This window comes from Oryza glaberrima, chromosome 3, assembly GCF_000147395.1.
Source record: "Oryza glaberrima chromosome 3, OglaRS2, whole genome shotgun sequence".
Taxonomy (NCBI): Eukaryota; Viridiplantae; Streptophyta; class Magnoliopsida; order Poales; family Poaceae; genus Oryza; species Oryza glaberrima.
In genome coordinates, this window is record NC_068328.1 from 6,104,089 (window position 1) to 6,121,122 (window position 17,034).

The following is a 17,034-nucleotide window of genomic DNA, read 5'->3' on the forward strand; positions in this document are numbered from 1 at the left end:
CTATCAAAATATATTAAATGTTGCATTTATGTGATAAATATTGATAAATTTGTCTTTAAACTTAGTAAATCTAAATAAGTTTGACTTAGAAAAAAAATCAAAACAACTTGTAACGTGAAACGGAGAAAGTACTAGGTAGTAATGGCTAAAGTAAGTTTAGTTTATTATCTAATTTTGATAATATTAAAATTCGGTAAAGTCGAAAGTGATAACAAAAGTTGCCGATCATCCGAGCCGTTGCGAGCTTCAACTGAACGGTCAAGCGTGCTCGGTTCGTCTGGTTTAGCTCCCCTCACTGGAACACCTCTCCGTCGTGAAAACCAACTGCCGGCGGCGTGGAAGTCGCCGGCGAGTTCATGGCCGCCGCGCTCATCGTCCCCGCAAACCCAAACCCTACTCCAAACCCCACCTCCTCCCTCCGTCCCCCATCGCGTGCCGCCTCCAGTGTGCTCCGCTTCCCCCGCCGCGACCGCGCTCGAACCCATCTCACTGCCGCGTTTGGGAGGGGATCACCCGCGGCGGCGGCCGAGCGCGGCGGGCAGGACTACTACGCTACGCTGAACCTCCGCCGCGACGCCACCCTGCAGGAGGTCAAGACGGCCTACCGTACCCTAGCGCGCAAGGTGCTGCACCTGCATTCCCCCCCTTCACTCTCCGATGTCATGTCCCCTCGAAGTGTTAGATTGTGTGATACTGCTAGTTTTAGTGTATGCGCAGTTCAATTTATCTGGAATTGAACCGGTAGCGTGATATAGTTGCGATTGAGTTGGGCCACTTGCATTATCTGCTTGTTCCAACCTGGGTAATTATCGTCTTCTGCATCCCCTGCACAATCCTGGTTACAGTATATGTTAAAATGAATAAAATGACTATGTAATTCTTGGTAATGTGGATCATGGAAATCGCACGGTATCATTGCAATTTTGAGCATTTTCACTGAGATGATCTACAAATTGTGTACTCTGTCTGACTTGGCTATACTACGTGTTTACTGTATGCAAAAAAGATGAAGAAGTTTTGGCGACTACCTGGACTGTATTCCACAGCAAAGCTCCATGAATCCACGATATGTTATGCTTCCCCATTTATTTTTTTGCTGTTGTACCATATTTTAATTCCTCCATTTTTAAAAAAATAAAGAAAAGGCTGAAGATAGATAATGATTTTTAGCTCCATCACTGAGTTTGCGTATTTGGGCCTCTGCGCGTTGGAAGATTATTCTTCAAATAAGCAATACATGATTACACGGGACCCTTCTGTTTATGGAGTAAACCACAAATGTATCAGTTTTGGATGTTCAGTGATATCCAACTTATACTTTATCATGTGCTGTATTACTTTGTTAATATGCTTCTTAAATTCCACCGATGTTTGCTTCAAGATGGAGCTACAAATCTTGAACATACTTCATTGGTTTTCTTTCAATTCAGTACCATCCTGATATGAACAAGGACCCTGGGGCAGAAGAAAAGTTTAAGGAGATAAGTGCCGCATACGAGGTATTTACTGATAGACTGGTTGATTTTCGACGCATCTTCCTTGTATAATGTGCGGTTGACCTAAGTTCTGGTTCTTCTTTATGTACCTTTATCTGCAATAGTTGAAATTCCATGAAAATAGGGAATATGCTACATTTGATGTTTTACAATGTTTACAATGTAATTTCTCATAGATTCTATCAGATGAAGAAAAAAGATCTCTGTATGACCGCTTTGGAGAAGCAGGGCTCACTGGAGATTATGGAGGTGGAGATATTGGCTCCAATGGGGTAGTCATTCTGTTCAATACCTAAGTTACATTTTTTTGCTTCTGATCTGTCCAAATTTAGGAACTGAAATTTCTTGTCTACCTGATATTTTTCTAGTTAATTATATTATCCAACCTTTGACAATTGGTGTCTAAATTTCATATCGTGTTTACCAATTTTTCTTGTTTCCCATTTCACCCTCAGCAAATGGGTTCATCTCATTTTCCCAACTCCTGACTAAGCCTGTGATTTCCATTGAGTTCTGAGAAACCTGCAGATAACTAGAAAACATGCTGCATTATATTGGTATGCCAATTGCCAAATATTAGAATCCAGAGAGAAAATTTAATCTGGTAAAGTTATTTAAATTTGTTCTTCAACAGATTGATCCATATGAACTCTTCAATGCATTCTTTGGTGGCCCTGATAAGCTTTTTAGAGACAGCATGGGTGCTGGGAGATTCCATTATGGTACAAAAGTCACAGACAACAGGGCACTTGATATTCGGTAAACAATTTTAACCTGACACTGAAGCAAGGAACTGATACTTGGATGTTTGTTTACTATTTTAATCTCTCTTTTGTATATAACAGATATGATCTTCTCCTTTCTTTTGAAGAATCAATAATTGGAGGCAAACGAGAAGTCAGCATTTTTCGTTATGAAACCTGTGGCACTTGCCATGGAACTGGTGCTAAATCTAGCAATGACATAACAGAATGTACTCAATGCAGAGGTCAAGGCAGGTTAATGAAAACACAGAGGACACCTTTTGGTATAGTATCTCAGGTGAACTATTTATTGTACCGTATGTATTCATTCTCAGTATTTGTTCACCACTACAAATAATCTGATAATATCTTGTGGTTTCTTTCTTCTTCCCTGGATCTACTACAAACCAGTTAGTAGATTAAGTAAAAGAAAGATTTGCTGATGAATGATGTTGTGCAATTATAATTTTCTTCTTCTGCTGAGTAAATAGAGTATAAGACGGCTTGTGGAGTTTTCATATTCATTGGGACAGGGGATGAAGATTCATTATGCAGGAAGCCATTGTATATGAAATATTACTAGCTAAATACTCATGTTTTGCTATGGATAAATATGAGTTATACACATAAATATGAATTAATTGTGAGGTTTTTAGAACAACTCATCCATGTAGATGTCTTTGCATAATAAACTTGTAATTTAGAGATGAAATAACAGGCTTGTTCGGCTGAGATTTATGCTGCAGCAACAGCACCACCACACAAGAGAAAGCATGACCGCTGCAGCGGCTGCGCTGTACAGCTATGCGGAACAAGGCCAACATAGATACAATATGTACCAGGACTATTTTGTAATGTGAAAGTACACCAAGAAGTAGTAGGTAAAAAAAGGAGTAGGTTGGGTATCGGATTCACTGCCAACACCATTGTCTTCTTTCAGGAGAGTAAAGTATATATATATTCTAAATGTTCTCACCCTTGACGTGCAAAAGTTCAGCTGTAGTATATTCAGTGGAATTTCAATGTCATCATTAGCTGCATATACCTCATAAAGTAATCTGTTCATCAATGTTTACTATTTGCTCAGGGTCTCCTACTCTTTGTTTCATGAACCACAACATAAACACGCTTTAGGTAATATCTGTGTTGATATATTCTGCAGATATCTACTTGCTTAAATTGTGATGGCAAAGGGAAGGTAATTACTGAAAATTGCACTAGCTGCTGTGGGTCAGGCAAAATCCAAGTTGAACGCAATATCAGGGTAGACATACCTGGAGGTATTCATGATGGTTCTGCCATTCGAATTACCAGAGGAGGTAGCGTTGATAATCAAAGGCAAGCACTGGGAAAATAATACATAACCATGTAATTCATGCAATCTTTGTTGAATTTTGTATGTTTGATTTAATCATACAGCATTCAAAACTATCCTACATTTTTCTTTTTGTTTATTGTCGGAGTGCTCAGAATAAAAATGAGTAAAACTGCATGTGTAGAAGATACTTCCATCCCAGTCAGTTAATTCATCATAGAACACTAAATCTCTTATAAACATTCCTCTCAGGAACTTATATATTTATGATGTATTAAAATATATTATTTGATGTTATCCATTTCCATCTTATTGTGCAGGCGCGCAACTGGTGACCTATACATATTTGTTCATGTTAATAAAAAAGAAGGCATCCACAGAGAAGGCCTCGATCTGTTCTCAGATGTCACAATAGATTATACTGATGCAATTTTAGGAACCACAGTGAAGGTGAGCTGTTAAATGAGGCTCCGTTCATATTATGCATTACATAGCAATGACATATATTTATGTAATGTTAGCAGGTAGCAGCAGAACTCTGGCTCCAGCTTTACCTAGAAAGAGTGTTTCTTATTTCAGGTTGAAACAATAGAGGGATTCAAGGATCTTTATATTCCTCCTGGCACTCAGCCTGGGGAGCGGCTGAAATTTGCTCAACTGGGAGCTCCAGACATTAAGAATCCTACCATTAGAGGAGATCATAATTTTGTGATAAATGTGAAGATCCCGAAGAGTATCAGGTTTGAGTTGCGAGTATTGTTGTACTTTGTGATGGGTTAATGCTAGCCGTAGTATTGCTTTGTAGTTTTTATGCGGTAAACATCCTTGGTTACAGATTATACTGTTACAAGGCGCATCAAATTATGTTATATTACTCTTAGCTTTTGGTGCTTTGCCTTATCAATGCTTATATTCATCAGCAACCAAGAACGAACATTAGTACAAGAGATTGCAGCACTGAAGGAAACTGGGTGTATTTCTGTTCCAGGTGAAGGTACTTATTTTCCTTTCTGAGGCATTGTTCCATTGGTACATGACTTTCTTATGTAATCTTTGGCTATTTCAGAGACTAAAAACAGAGAAAATTTGGGAGAGAGAAACTCCCATTCATCCACAGGGAAGAGAAGATCCCTCTGGCGATCTATCAGGAATTTGTTCAGGTATACCACCATTCTTTTGTAGCTTCTCTTACCATGAGCATTAAATGCAACTATACGCCCATCATATTGATATCATCAATATTACTTCTTTTTGTGGGGCTCATTCTATAAAAGTTGGGTGCGCCTTTATTCATACTGTGTAACAGTTTCATTTCTACCATTCTAGGGGCGACGATGGGGATACGAGATTTGCTTCAATCAGCGCACAATCTGTTACTCCATTATGGACTCCGCGACGAGGATCTCATCCAGCTGTTCTGTTGCTAGAAGGATTCCTGATGATCACAGTGCTCTTATTCGTGATAAGCAGAACTCGTATAATCAGGTCGACTCCAAAGCGGTATGATCGTCCTACTGAAGCTAAAGAAGCCGATGGAGAGACTTAAAATTTATTATGGTGATGTTATTTGGACGTTATTGCACACAGATTTTTTTCTCTTCTTTTTCCCATAATATTCCTATGGAGTTTATGTGCCTAGCAGTCTGAGCGGGGAAGAAGCGCTCCGGCTTGGTTTGTTATTGTAGGGGAAAATGCAGCCAACATCGGGTACAGTGGAGCCTAATAGTAACAGAAGTGACATAGAACTAACACAATTTTTAGCAGGCAGTCAGAAAAAAGGACTTGTATTCATCAGTCGACCATGCTACTACTGCATACTTTTGTACTATGAGTAACCAAATTTTGAAGCTAGTTATCACCATTTTACATGCGCAAGACACGATGCCCAAAATTGTGAAGAAATCCGAAATCCATGAAACATTGATGCAGGCAAATCCGAATGATGTAAAAGTGTGTTCAGCCGCACAGGCTGCCTGTGGTTTGGGTAAAGGTGCAACGTTTTATTTCTGGGAATGCTACGTACCGGGATCCCGTCGGGACAGGATGGGATCCCTTTTGTCCCCCTTGCCTATCCAAAGAGGAGCGAGAGCTAAGTGCCTGAGCCGTGAGGAGGAGGCGGCTGCTGGTGAGACCTCCAGCGAGGGCCGGGGAAGAGGACCCGCTCGGCGAGAGGAGGATGCAGCCACTGGCGACGAGCCCCAACACAGTGAGATCCCGCGACGTCGAGGCAGTAGTGCGTCATGGCTGAGCTGGCGGCGAGGAGACATCAATGAAAAGAGGAGGGGCGGCGGTGGCCGAAGCCAGGGGAGGGAGGGACAGCGGTGGCCGGAGCTAGGGGAGGGAGGGGCAGCGGCGGTGGTAGCCGAAGCCAAGAAAGGGAGCGGAGGCAGTGGCCGGAGCTAGGGGAGGGAGGTGGTAGTAGTCGTTGGCGTTGGGTAGGTGTCCGGTTTTTGATACCTAGTAGAAATCACCTGATATTTGGTAGGTATCGCCTGATACCTCATAAGTATCACTTGATACCTCGCAAGTATCACATTCTAGTGGTAAGAATCGCATGATACCTGACAGGTATCATCTAATACTTTGCAAGTATCACATGATACATGATAGGAATCACATGATACCTTATAAGTATCACATGATACCGAGTAAGTATTAAGACATGATATGTCAGAGGTATCAGGATCTAATACCTAACCAGTATCATCCCGTTCCAACGGGTTTCCGTTGTATAGCAGTCCGGGAATGCTACGTAGTACTACTGCTCCACTATCTTACCACAACAACTTCTAGACTCTGAACAGTTTGCGCGGCCAAAAAAAAAGAAGTTCTAAACAGTTCCGGTGACACAAACATGTTCACGTATTTGAAGCGTCGATGAGAGCTCGCCGATTCATGTTTGTTAGCTCCTTTTTAAAATCTCTTTCTTCCTTTTTAAATTTTTTTAACTATAATTACTATTAAGTATGGTCAATATTTTAAATTTCAAAAATAGACTTTTTTAAAAGTTAGTTTCAAATGGCCAAAAAGATTCAGATTTGAAAATAATTTTTTGAGAGAGTTTATTTTTAAAATTAAAAAGATTCAGATTTGAAAATATTATTTTTTGTGAGAGTTTATTTTTTTAATTAAAAACTAAAAAGGGTAAAACAAAATAAAACTTCTCGTCAAGGCTCAAGCCCCCTGTTCCAACTTCCGCCGGAATCAAATCCATCCGAACGCGAGTCCGCGACGGCACATCTCAGGGTCCGCCCCACCGGTCGCACCAGCAATTCTGCAACCGACCCGACCGAATCCATCCTCCCCGCCAGCCATGGCTCCCCTGCCACCGCCGCGTCCGCCTCACCGGATCCACCGGCGAGTCCCCGCCGCCTGCTGCCTCTTCCTACTCCTCCTCGCTCTCGTTCTCCTCCCCTCCGCCGCCGCCAAGTCATCCCGCCGCCCCATCACCGTACGTCTCCCTACCTAATCCCTGCCTTTCCTTGGCGGCCCCTGTCCGTCTCACCGTTCTTGTGCTGCGAATCCCGTGGTCCAGGACAACGAGATCCGGGAGAAGAAGAGCGCCTGCTACACCGACGTCGAGAAGTACGTGCGCCGGAATTACGCTTCCCCCCGTCTGTGTTCGGTGGGGGTGGTTTTGATGGGGAAGTTTCTAATTGTTTCTCTCTCTCTCTCTCTCTCTCTCTCGGTGGGACAGTGGATTGTGGGGATGGGCGTGCAAGTCCTCGGCGACGGAGAAGGAGAACTGCGTGCTGCGGTGCCTCTCGCCGGAGTGCTACGATCTCATATACGGCGGCGACCCGGTGAGTGGCGGCGTGAGAGTGAGATGTGATGTTTCAGAGGAGTTTTTTTTCTAAAAAAAAAAATCAGGATTCCTTTGAATTTTATTTTGGGTGTTTTGTGTTGTGGCAGCTTGAGGAAGGGGAGCTGGACTACATCCGTGGCCACGAGTACAAGTACTGCATGCACAAGTAAGAAACAGAGATATATTTGCAATCTGTTGTTAACTTTAGGTTTTTGGATGTTGAATTGGGTCTACCCTGAGTCCAACTTCCATGGGTTTGCCGAGTTAGCACATGTGGGTTACTAATTAATCCGTCATTAGCACATGTGAGTTACTGTAGCACTTATGGCTAATCATGGACTAATTAGACTCAAAAGATTCGTCTTGCTATTTCCCCCCTAATTGTGCATCTAGTTTTTTTTAATCTATATTTAATGCTCCATGCATGTGTCCAAAGATTTGATGTGATGTTTTTGGGAAAAAAAAATGGGAACTAAACTAGGCCTGAATATGATTGAACGAACACACCCATCTGCTCAACCTTGTTACAACATGCTTTCTGTGAGCTATAGGAGAAGGGGTCAATAGTTACTGAATAACTGAATATAGCAATCACAGCAACATTCTAACAATACTACTTCTAACAAACAAAATGATTATGTTTGTTCTACCCAAGTGTTCCCCGACATATTCCTCAACCTCCACAAACTCCAATAGAGCAAAGGTTATGTTCTCCACCCAGTTATCGCTTGGATTATGCAGTCTAGATATTGAGGGCCAACCACCAATTTTGGCACATCCAAATGTTCGATAGTCTGACTGATCATCCACCATTATATTTTCAGTCCATTGGAACTTTTGTTTTTGTTATCATATACTGTCATTTATCAGTTCCACCTTGTTACTGAAGAGTGAGAATTTCACTTTAGTTTGCACGTGTAAAACGAATGATATGCTTCAGTCCTCCCATGATTGATTAGCTTGCTAAACATAACCAAAATAGCCTGACTAGGAAGAGCATTTTGTTGTTTTCCTTTTCTGATTCAGATATTTCTACTTGAAAGATCATAAAACATTGAATTATCAGCAAATGTCCTGAGAAAATAAATCTGCTACTCCAGATATTATTGCAGTTAACGTTCCAAGAGTAATTGACTCAAATTTAGATACTGCTATTGTGTCACATTTTGATCACTGTGAATCTGCAATCCTGTTTTATGAAATTTACTTACGACTAGCTGAAGTGTTATCTTCAGGTAAACAAAAATACAGAATACTTAACTAAAGGAAAATCAAGCTGTTGGTGTTATTACAAGAATAATTCTCTAATATGAGGATGTTTTGCAAAAGACATTGACATTAGATTTCATGCATTTCTGTTATGTATATACACGCTCCAATTTTGAATTGCACTTAGAAAATTCTACATCTAAATTGGAATTTGTATCACCATTGCATGATTACTGTTAGACCTCTACCCATCAAGTTATTCTGCTGTTTTTCTCCTTAACCGTGATGTCTTTCGTACAACTTGTCCAGGTCTTCCCTTGGTGAAAGCTTGGATGGTGTCAAGGGTTCCTTCAGCTATTCATGAAGTGCAAGGAAGTAGGAAGAGTGTTCTCCGAGCCCCATGAATTATAATACATCTGAACCTACGGTGTGTCTTTCTGTTCCACTAGTCAAACAAGCATACATTATGAATTCTGTTAGTCATTGTCTCGTTGAATCCAACATATATCTTCGCTATTCAACTGGACTAATAATAAGGCGAGCTTAAGCAATATTTTGAGCATAATAAATTCAGATTTTTTTCACATACGAGACAAATCAGTTTGCAACAATGTTGCAAGGTCTTCTATTGCATATACTAAAGTTTTGCACTACTCATATCAGCACAACTAACCATCGCTGCAATATTCATACAAAAATATAATCAGCAACTTAGCTCAAATTATGTTGATTTTAATGTGCTCTCAGATTATGGGCTGTCAACTTAATGGCCTGCTCGCCACAAGAGGTAAAGTTCTAACCGTAATTATGTGTGGCAAATATAAGGTCTAGACTAGGTTCCAAACATATCCATTTCAATCAAGCCTTAGGACATATTAGATATGGTCTCAAAGACTAAACTACTGCATTATACTGATCAGTTATTATGATTAACAATCAACCATTACTAAACAACAAGAACGATGAACGAACAATACTGCTAGACGAAACAGGATAATTGTACAATGAAAAGAACAACGGCAGTATATCAAATGTTGATCACATATTAACCTTATGAAAGCATATACTCTAGGTGGATTTGCCATGGGGGCAGTGGGGGCTCGAGCCCCCACTACCGGCGCTGAGACTATGGGAGCCCCCCTTAATATTTTCTGCCATACATATATACGTACATGGGAAGGGGGTATGGAGCTTTGTCCAGTTTGTTTAGCCTCCCCTGGTATTTCTTCTTGGATCCACGATATACTCACAGGATTAAAATGAATTATAACCTAGTCCTTATGCTTGCATAAGTTTATGCTTGCATAAGATTAAAATGTGATCAACTTTTGATTTACTTTTATTGTTCCCTGTTTTGTCTAGCTATTTTAGTTTTTGTTACTTGGTACTGGCACACATAATCATGGATTAGGGCTTGCCTCTTGGGGGTGAGAAGGTCATTAAATTGGCAGCCCATCATCTGAGAGCATGTTAAAATCGACATAATTTGAGCTAAGTTGTTGATTATGTTTTCACATATTTATTGCTGCAACAGTTAGTTGCATTGTGTATGATATGGGTAGTGCAAAACTTTAGTTTGTGCAATAGAAGTACTTGTACTATCATTGTAGCAAATTGATTCGACTTATATGTGAATAAATTTGAATTTACTATGCTTAAAATATTGCTTAATCTCGTGTTTCTTTCAACATTATAAACATCCAACATGATGAAGAAATAAAGTAAATCAATAAGCAAACAAGGTAAACACGTGCGAACTCCATACTGGAGTGATGGCCGAGAGGCACAAAACCATCAGTCCATCACCCACCCCTGCAACGAGGCACGGGCATGCCGCACACAACCATGCCCGCCCATGCACTGGTCAGCAACGTTGGAGGGGTGGAAGACGTTGGCCAGCGACGTTGGCCTGCGGTCTGCGGAGGAGCAGCTGGGGAGTTGGGGCTTCGAGAGGATGGGAGTTGAGGAGCAGCTTGCGGACTTGGGGCTTTGAGAGGATGGGAGTTAAGGAGCAGCTGGGGAGTTGCCACGAGTGATAAAGCTGACACTGCGACCTCTCAAGCCGATTTATTTTGGATTCTCCAAGCACATATACATAGAACACCAGATATAAAGGTGAGTTGAAAAAAGTTTGAGTTAGGGAGTACAGAAATGACATATACATATGAACACCAGAGATGAAAGTGAGTTGAAATATTTTGAAATAGGGAGTACAGAAATTAGACTGGGAAAATGGAAGCAGGGAAAGTTAGAGAGGGGGATTACATTTGGGAGGAAGGAGGAGGAGAAGCAGGGAAAAAGGAATTCTCGAGGAAGACGATGACTGGTTCGTTTCGGTCTCCCGTGTAGTGGCAGCAGCCTCTGTCACGCGGACCACCCTCCAGGTCCACTGAAGAATTGGAAATCAGGCCCAGTCTAAAGCATCGACATGATTACATGAAGGCCCATATTCTTGGTAGCATCTACGGCCTGCTGCACAGATTGGGCCCATCCTATCTCTTTCTTTTTTACGACCAAAACAAACTCGTTGGCTCATGCAATGCATCTACGGGAAACAGTACAGCTCGGAAATGGTCACACACAAACACAAAGGGTATAAGGGCATCAACAATCAAAGATACCCATAGGGTGTCCTCACTAGCAGAAAACACTCTTAGGAACACCCATCTCACAATGAAGGCTACACCTAGGTAGGTTCTTCAAAATCTGAAGCAATTGGATGAAGGTATTCAAGCTCACAGTGGGTGTCCCAACCCAAAAATCCACACTGGATGTTTTCCTATACTACCCCTCTTCTCCCCCTTCCCTCTCTTTCTCTCCCCCCTCTTTTTTCTTCGTCGCCTCTCCTTTTCTTCGCGTCGGCGCCGTCGCTGTCCTCCACTCTCCCACCGCTCGCCTGACTCTCCCTCTCCCTCTCTCTCTCTCTCTCTCCTGCCGTCGCTGCGAGCCTCACTCTCCCTCCCTCCCTCTCTCCCGTCGGCGGCGGCTGCAAAGGCGATGAGGAGGGCCGCCGCCACTGCCGGAGCTTTGTCGGCGGATCTGTTCGTCGCCGTCGTGTCGGCGAGCGGTGCACAGATCCGTCGTCGTCGGGGAGGATGGCGCGTGGAACCGTCGTCGCCGGGGAGGATGGCGCGTGGATCTGTCGTCACCCGGGAGGAAGGCGCGTGGATCCGTCGTCCCCGGGGAGGACGGTGCGTGGATCCATCGTTGCCGGGGAGGAAGGCGCGTGGATCCGTCGTCACCGGGGAGGATGCCGCGTGGATCCGTCGTCGCTGCCGCCCGCCGTGCCGTTGCCATCCTCCCCGCCTCACACCGTCGACGATCTCCCCGCCTCACGTCGTCGTCGTCACGACCTCCTCCGCCTCACACCGTCGCCGGCCGGAAGCAGCAGATCCGGTGCCATCGTTGCCGCCGGGAGGAAGGCGCGTGGATCCGTCGTCACTGGGGAGGACGGCGACCGGCGGTCTCTCTCTCTCTCTCTCTCTCTCTCTCTCTCTCTCTCTCTTTGCTGCATCTCTCTCCCTCCTTGCTACATCTCTCTCCCTCCGGCGGGCGGCGAGAGTAGAAGGGGAAAAATAGGGGGAGAGAGCCGTGTCCACGGGCTCCTCCCTAGGCACAGGGGTCGTGGCCCTCTGCTAGGAGACAGCTCCAGCCGGAAAAGTGGACGCCGTGGGTAGGAATACTCCAGGGCACCCATTGCTGATGCTCTAAAGCTCAACTCCCAAAGAAAAACTTGCTTGCAAATCATGGCAGTGACACCGTCGGTACTCTGTCCAAGACCGTTAGAAACCGTTAATGAAGGATTTATTGTACTACTACTCCGTAGTATTCTACTACTACTGTATCGCCAGCGTTTAGATGAAGATTCAAGTAATGTAGGAGTACACTGGAAAGAATCGTACTCGTGTAGCTTCATCGGGGAACTGGCCGATAAATGCTCGCGAAGGGGATAACATGCCGTGGTGGACCGGCGACTAGTGGATATGCAAGCAAATTCTCACTGGCGAATGCGCATACTGTAGGAGTAAGGCCGTGTTTAGTTAACTGTCAACTTCTAACTTTTCATCACATCTAAAATTTTTCTACACACATAAACTCCCAACTTTTTTTCCAAACTATCAACTTTCCTCAAACTTTCAACTTTTTTTTAGGAACTAAACACAATCTTAAGCTGGAATTCACTCTGGGTGAACTGATGAATGGACACAGGCTCAGGTACTAGTACTGGAGGTTAAGAATATCGAATTTCGTGGTGAAACAAAGACTTTGCTCATGATTTTCAAAAATCAAATTATGGACTCCTAGTTTCTTTTGTCCTGATGGTCCCACATCCAGCCTTACTTAACCTTTAAAGACAGAGGCACCTGCTGCCAAGCTGCCTTTTGCACCTGCAGGAGCTTTGGATATAAAAAAAAGGAGCAAAAGGAGAGAATTCTCCAACTAGGCTCCAGTAAGTGCCACCTAGTAATCCATCATTAAAGCAATCAAGCCTCCTCCTCTCCCTAATCCCATTTCACACCCTCAATAACACCACATCCAGCTGCTTAAGCTAACAAATCTTCCATTATAATTCAAGATTCCCATCACCTGCCCAGTCCATTTCTCCTCTACTACTAGTAATACTCTTCTCTCTTCTCACAGGGAGTGTGTGTGCCTCCATGACAGTGCTCGCTCTCCCTGAGCCGAGAGAGTAAAGGCTCTCTCCTTCACACACCTACCACCTACTCTCCCACTCTTCTTCCCACCCCACTCGTGTGCGCGCCACTGCCGCCGGCGATGGCGCCAATGCCGGCGCCGGCCGTGGCTCTGGCGGTTCTGGTGTTCCTCTCCGCCGTTCCGGGGTACTTCTCCGACGACCTCAACACCGACGCGCAGGCGTTGCAGGCGCTGCGGTCGGCGGTGGGGAAGTCGGCGCTGCCGTCGTGGAACAGCAGCACGCCGACGTGCAATTGGCAGGGGGTGACGTGCGAGAGCGGCCGCGTCACCGAGCTCCGCCTCCCCGGCGCCGGCCTCATGGGCACCCTCCCGTCGAACGTGCTCGGCAACCTCTCCGCGCTCCGCACGCTCTCCCTCCGCTACAACGCGCTCACGGGCCCCATCCCCGACGACCTCTCCCGCCTGCCCGAGCTCCGGGCCATCTACTTCCAGCACAACAGCTTCTCCGGCGAGGTCCCGGCGTCGGTGTTCACCCTCAAGAACCTCGTGAGGCTGGACCTCGCTGGGAACAAGTTCTCCGGCGAGATCTCGCCGGACTTCAACAAGCTGAACCGCCTCGGCACGCTGTTCCTCGACGGCAACAGCTTCACCGGCGAGATCCCCAAGCTGGACCTGCCGACATTGAGCCAGTTCAACGTGTCGTACAACAAGCTCAACGGGTCCATCCCTAGGTCGCTCCGGAAGATGCCCAAGGACTCGTTCTTGGGCACTGGGCTGTGCGGTGGCCCGCTCGGCCTGTGCCCCGGCGAGACCGCGCTCACGCCGGCCGGATCTCCGGAGGTTCAACCTGCTGGTGGAGGCGCGGCAGACGCCGGCGGCGCAAGCAGCGGCACGAAGAAGAAGCTCTCCGGTGGCGCCATCGCCGGCATTGCCATCGGGTGTGTGTTCGGCGTGCTGCTCTTGCTGGCCCTGATCTTCCTCCTCTGCCGGAAGAAGTCTAGCTCATCCACGCCAGCGACAGCGGTGGAGAAGGGTCGTGACCTCCAGATGGCTCCGATGGACATGGAACCAAAGGGACAGAACGGCTCAGCCGGCAACGGCGCCCACGTCGGAGCAGCCGCGGCAGCGCCAGCCGCCGCCACCTCCGCCGCCGTCGCGGCGGCGGCAGCAGCAGCGAAGACCGGCGGCGCGACGGGCGGGTCCAAGAAGCTCATCTTCTTCGGCCCCATGGCGGCGGCCCCGCCGTTCGACCTGGAGGACCTGCTCCGCGCGTCGGCGGAGGTGCTGGGCAAGGGCGCGTTCGGGACGGCGTACAAGGCGGTGATGGAGAGCGGCTCCGCCGTGGCCGTGAAGCGCCTCAAGGACGTGGACCTCCCGGAGCCGGAGTTCCGGGAGCGCATCGCCGCCATCGGCGCCGTGCAGCACGAGCTCGTCGTCCCACTCCGCGCCTACTACTTCAGCAAGGACGAGAAGCTCCTCGTCTACGACTACATGTCCATGGGCAGCCTCTCCGCCCTCCTCCACGGTAAAAAAAATTCCCCCATCCTTTTTTTACGCTTCTGTCGGCGAACCGAATCCACACTATCAAACCATGCGTTTTTTTGAGCGATCTCGCCGTTACACCCTGGCGATATTCCTCCGGTCTCCAGTTTCCACCGGTGGCCGCAGTGGCGCACCGCGAGAGTCGTCGCCTCGTTGGGCTCTCGCGTAAGGTGTCGCGTCCCTCTCGTGTGTGCATCTCGTTTTCGTGGCGTCTGTCTCGTCGGGGTCGCGGCTCGCGACTGTGGCTGCTCCGCCTCGGCACCAATCAATGGTGGTCTCACCTACTCCGATCCAGTAGTGATCCACCGGTTTTTCTTCTCATGGTGTGGCCGTGTGTCGCCGAGCCAAGCTGAGCTGGTTCGACGGGGCGCTGCCAAAAGCCAAGTGTACTTCGTCCTATGGGTGAGCCGCGATTAGTTAGTTTACCAGCAAACAAACACTGCTTCAGTGTTTGCCAGAGGGGTGAGCGTGAGATCTAATCTTAGTTTAAGCCCACAACGTGACAGCCATGACTGGCCCCCCGGCACGTCTCGGCATTCGAACTCGCAGTTGAAACAGGTATAGCAACTTGCGGCTGTTCATTTGAAATCTCTGAACTGGTGCCAGTAAAGTAAGCAGAGTGCCAGAGTTTAGTGTAGGAGGGAGTTGTGGTAGATTGGTGGTAAATTTGGGGGCAAGTGGCGCATGTGAGCCGGTGCCCCGGGTTGCAGTCCGGGTAGGGTGGTTTGATGGACCATGTGACGTTTGGTTGGCGCCACTGTTCCTCGGGATTCCCCTTTTGCGCGCCAATAATTTAGCCTCCTCCTCTCCTCTCCTCTCCTCTATCTCGCGTACAGATTTGAAGAATTATTCATTCCCGGACAGCGTAGACAGATCATAGATGTACACGCGCACTGTTGCACACACACTTGAGACGTGAAGCTGAAGCTACCGCGCTGTGGTCGCGTGCACCGTGCAGTGAACATTCTTAATTGTCCGCCGTCGTGAAAACGGAGTAAAATTCATGGGGAATTCGCTGTGGATGACGCGGTTTTTTTCTGGTGTATCTCATGGGGGTTGCAGGGAACCGTGCTTCCGGCAGGACGCCGCTGGACTGGGAGACGAGGTCGGCGATCGCGCTGGCGGCGGCGCGCGGCGTGGCACACATCCACTCAACGGGGCCGACGGCGTCGCACGGCAACATCAAGTCGTCCAACGTGCTGCTCACCAAGAACTACGAGGCGCGGGTGTCGGACCACGGCCTCCCCACGCTGGTCGGCCCGTCATTCTCGCCGACGAGGGTGTCCGGCTACCGTGCCCCGGAGGTGACCGACATTCGCCGGGTCTCGCAGAAGGCCGACGTGTACAGCTTCGGCGTGCTGCTCCTCGAGCTGCTCACCGGCAAGGCGCCGACGCACGCCGTCGTCAACGAGGAGGGACTCGACCTGCCGCGCTGGGTGCAGTCCGTCGTCCGGGAGGAGTGGACCGCCGAGGTGTTCGACCAGGAGCTCCTCAGGTACCAGAACGTCGAGGAGGAGATGGTGCAGCTCCTCCAGCTCGCCATCGACTGCTCGGCGCAGCACCCCGACAGGCGGCCGTCCATGTCCGAGGTGGCCGCGAGGATCGACGAGATCCGCCGCTCCAGCCTCGGCGACCGTCCGGCCACCGACAGCGCCGGCGAGGGCGAGGAGCCTTCACTATAACCGACCAGCCGACATTGCCGTCTGGATCACCGTACATCGATCTCAGCCTCAGCGAACGGAAATTAAGTTGGAGAATTGCTTAGTTCTTTGCATGGATCTTGCTCCCCCAGGCTACTTTTGGTTCATCAGCAACTTGTGCATGTTTTTTTCATTACTTTTTCTTTCTTCTTCCTTTCTTTTTTTTCCCTTCTTTTTTTTGGGCCTTTCTCTCACGGGCTTTGATTCTATTCTATAGCACATGTCACTGTACTCTTTGATTCTTGGAAAGGAACACTTGATAATGCGTTGTATCTATGACGAATACCATCACCAGCTGTATGGTTTGCTATTTAAAATACGAAATGATTTCATTTCAGCTGCAGGTAGCTAGGCTTTCGTTGCCATGCTTTGCTTCCCGTCTCTTCTTATCCTGGTTGTTAGGGGGAGGTAATGGTTGTTGGGGTGGCTGCTTCCGACAGAGTAATTAACCATCTTTTGGTTGGCGAAATTGCCATCTGATAGCTCTCTGCTTGCAAATGGCGTTTAGCTAGCTTGCTGGTTTAGTAGGTTGGAAAAAAGATTGTGTGTTCTTTATCTAGGAGTGATG

At 47.0% G+C, this 17,034-nt stretch overlaps 2 protein-coding genes across 2 annotated transcripts; both read left to right on the plus strand.

Annotated features, from left to right (window-relative positions):
* The first annotated feature begins 265 nt into the window (after positions 1-265).
* Positions 266-9,150, plus strand: LOC127764990 (uncharacterized). The gene is made up of 16 exons (XM_052289772.1): positions 266-623; positions 1,431-1,499; positions 1,673-1,768; positions 2,131-2,255; positions 2,342-2,537; positions 3,402-3,577; positions 3,875-4,004; positions 4,134-4,294; positions 4,475-4,548; positions 4,621-4,714; positions 4,881-5,097; positions 6,727-7,005; positions 7,090-7,139; positions 7,252-7,357; positions 7,467-7,525; positions 8,878-9,150. Exons 1-16 carry the CDS (start codon positions 357-359, stop codon positions 8,930-8,932), a joined length of 2,154 nt encoding a protein of 717 aa, XP_052145732.1. The 5' UTR covers positions 266-356; the 3' UTR covers positions 8,933-9,150.
* A 3,888-nt stretch (positions 9,151-13,038) lies between these two features.
* On the plus strand, positions 13,039-16,742 carry LOC127768983 (probable inactive receptor kinase At1g48480). Its single transcript, XM_052294656.1, has 2 exons — positions 13,039-14,749; positions 15,829-16,742. The coding sequence occupies exons 1-2, from the start codon at positions 13,345-13,347 to the stop codon at positions 16,446-16,448; spliced, it is 2,025 nt and encodes a 674-aa protein (XP_052150616.1). The 5' UTR covers positions 13,039-13,344; the 3' UTR covers positions 16,449-16,742.
* Positions 16,743-17,034: the final 292 nt, after the last annotated feature.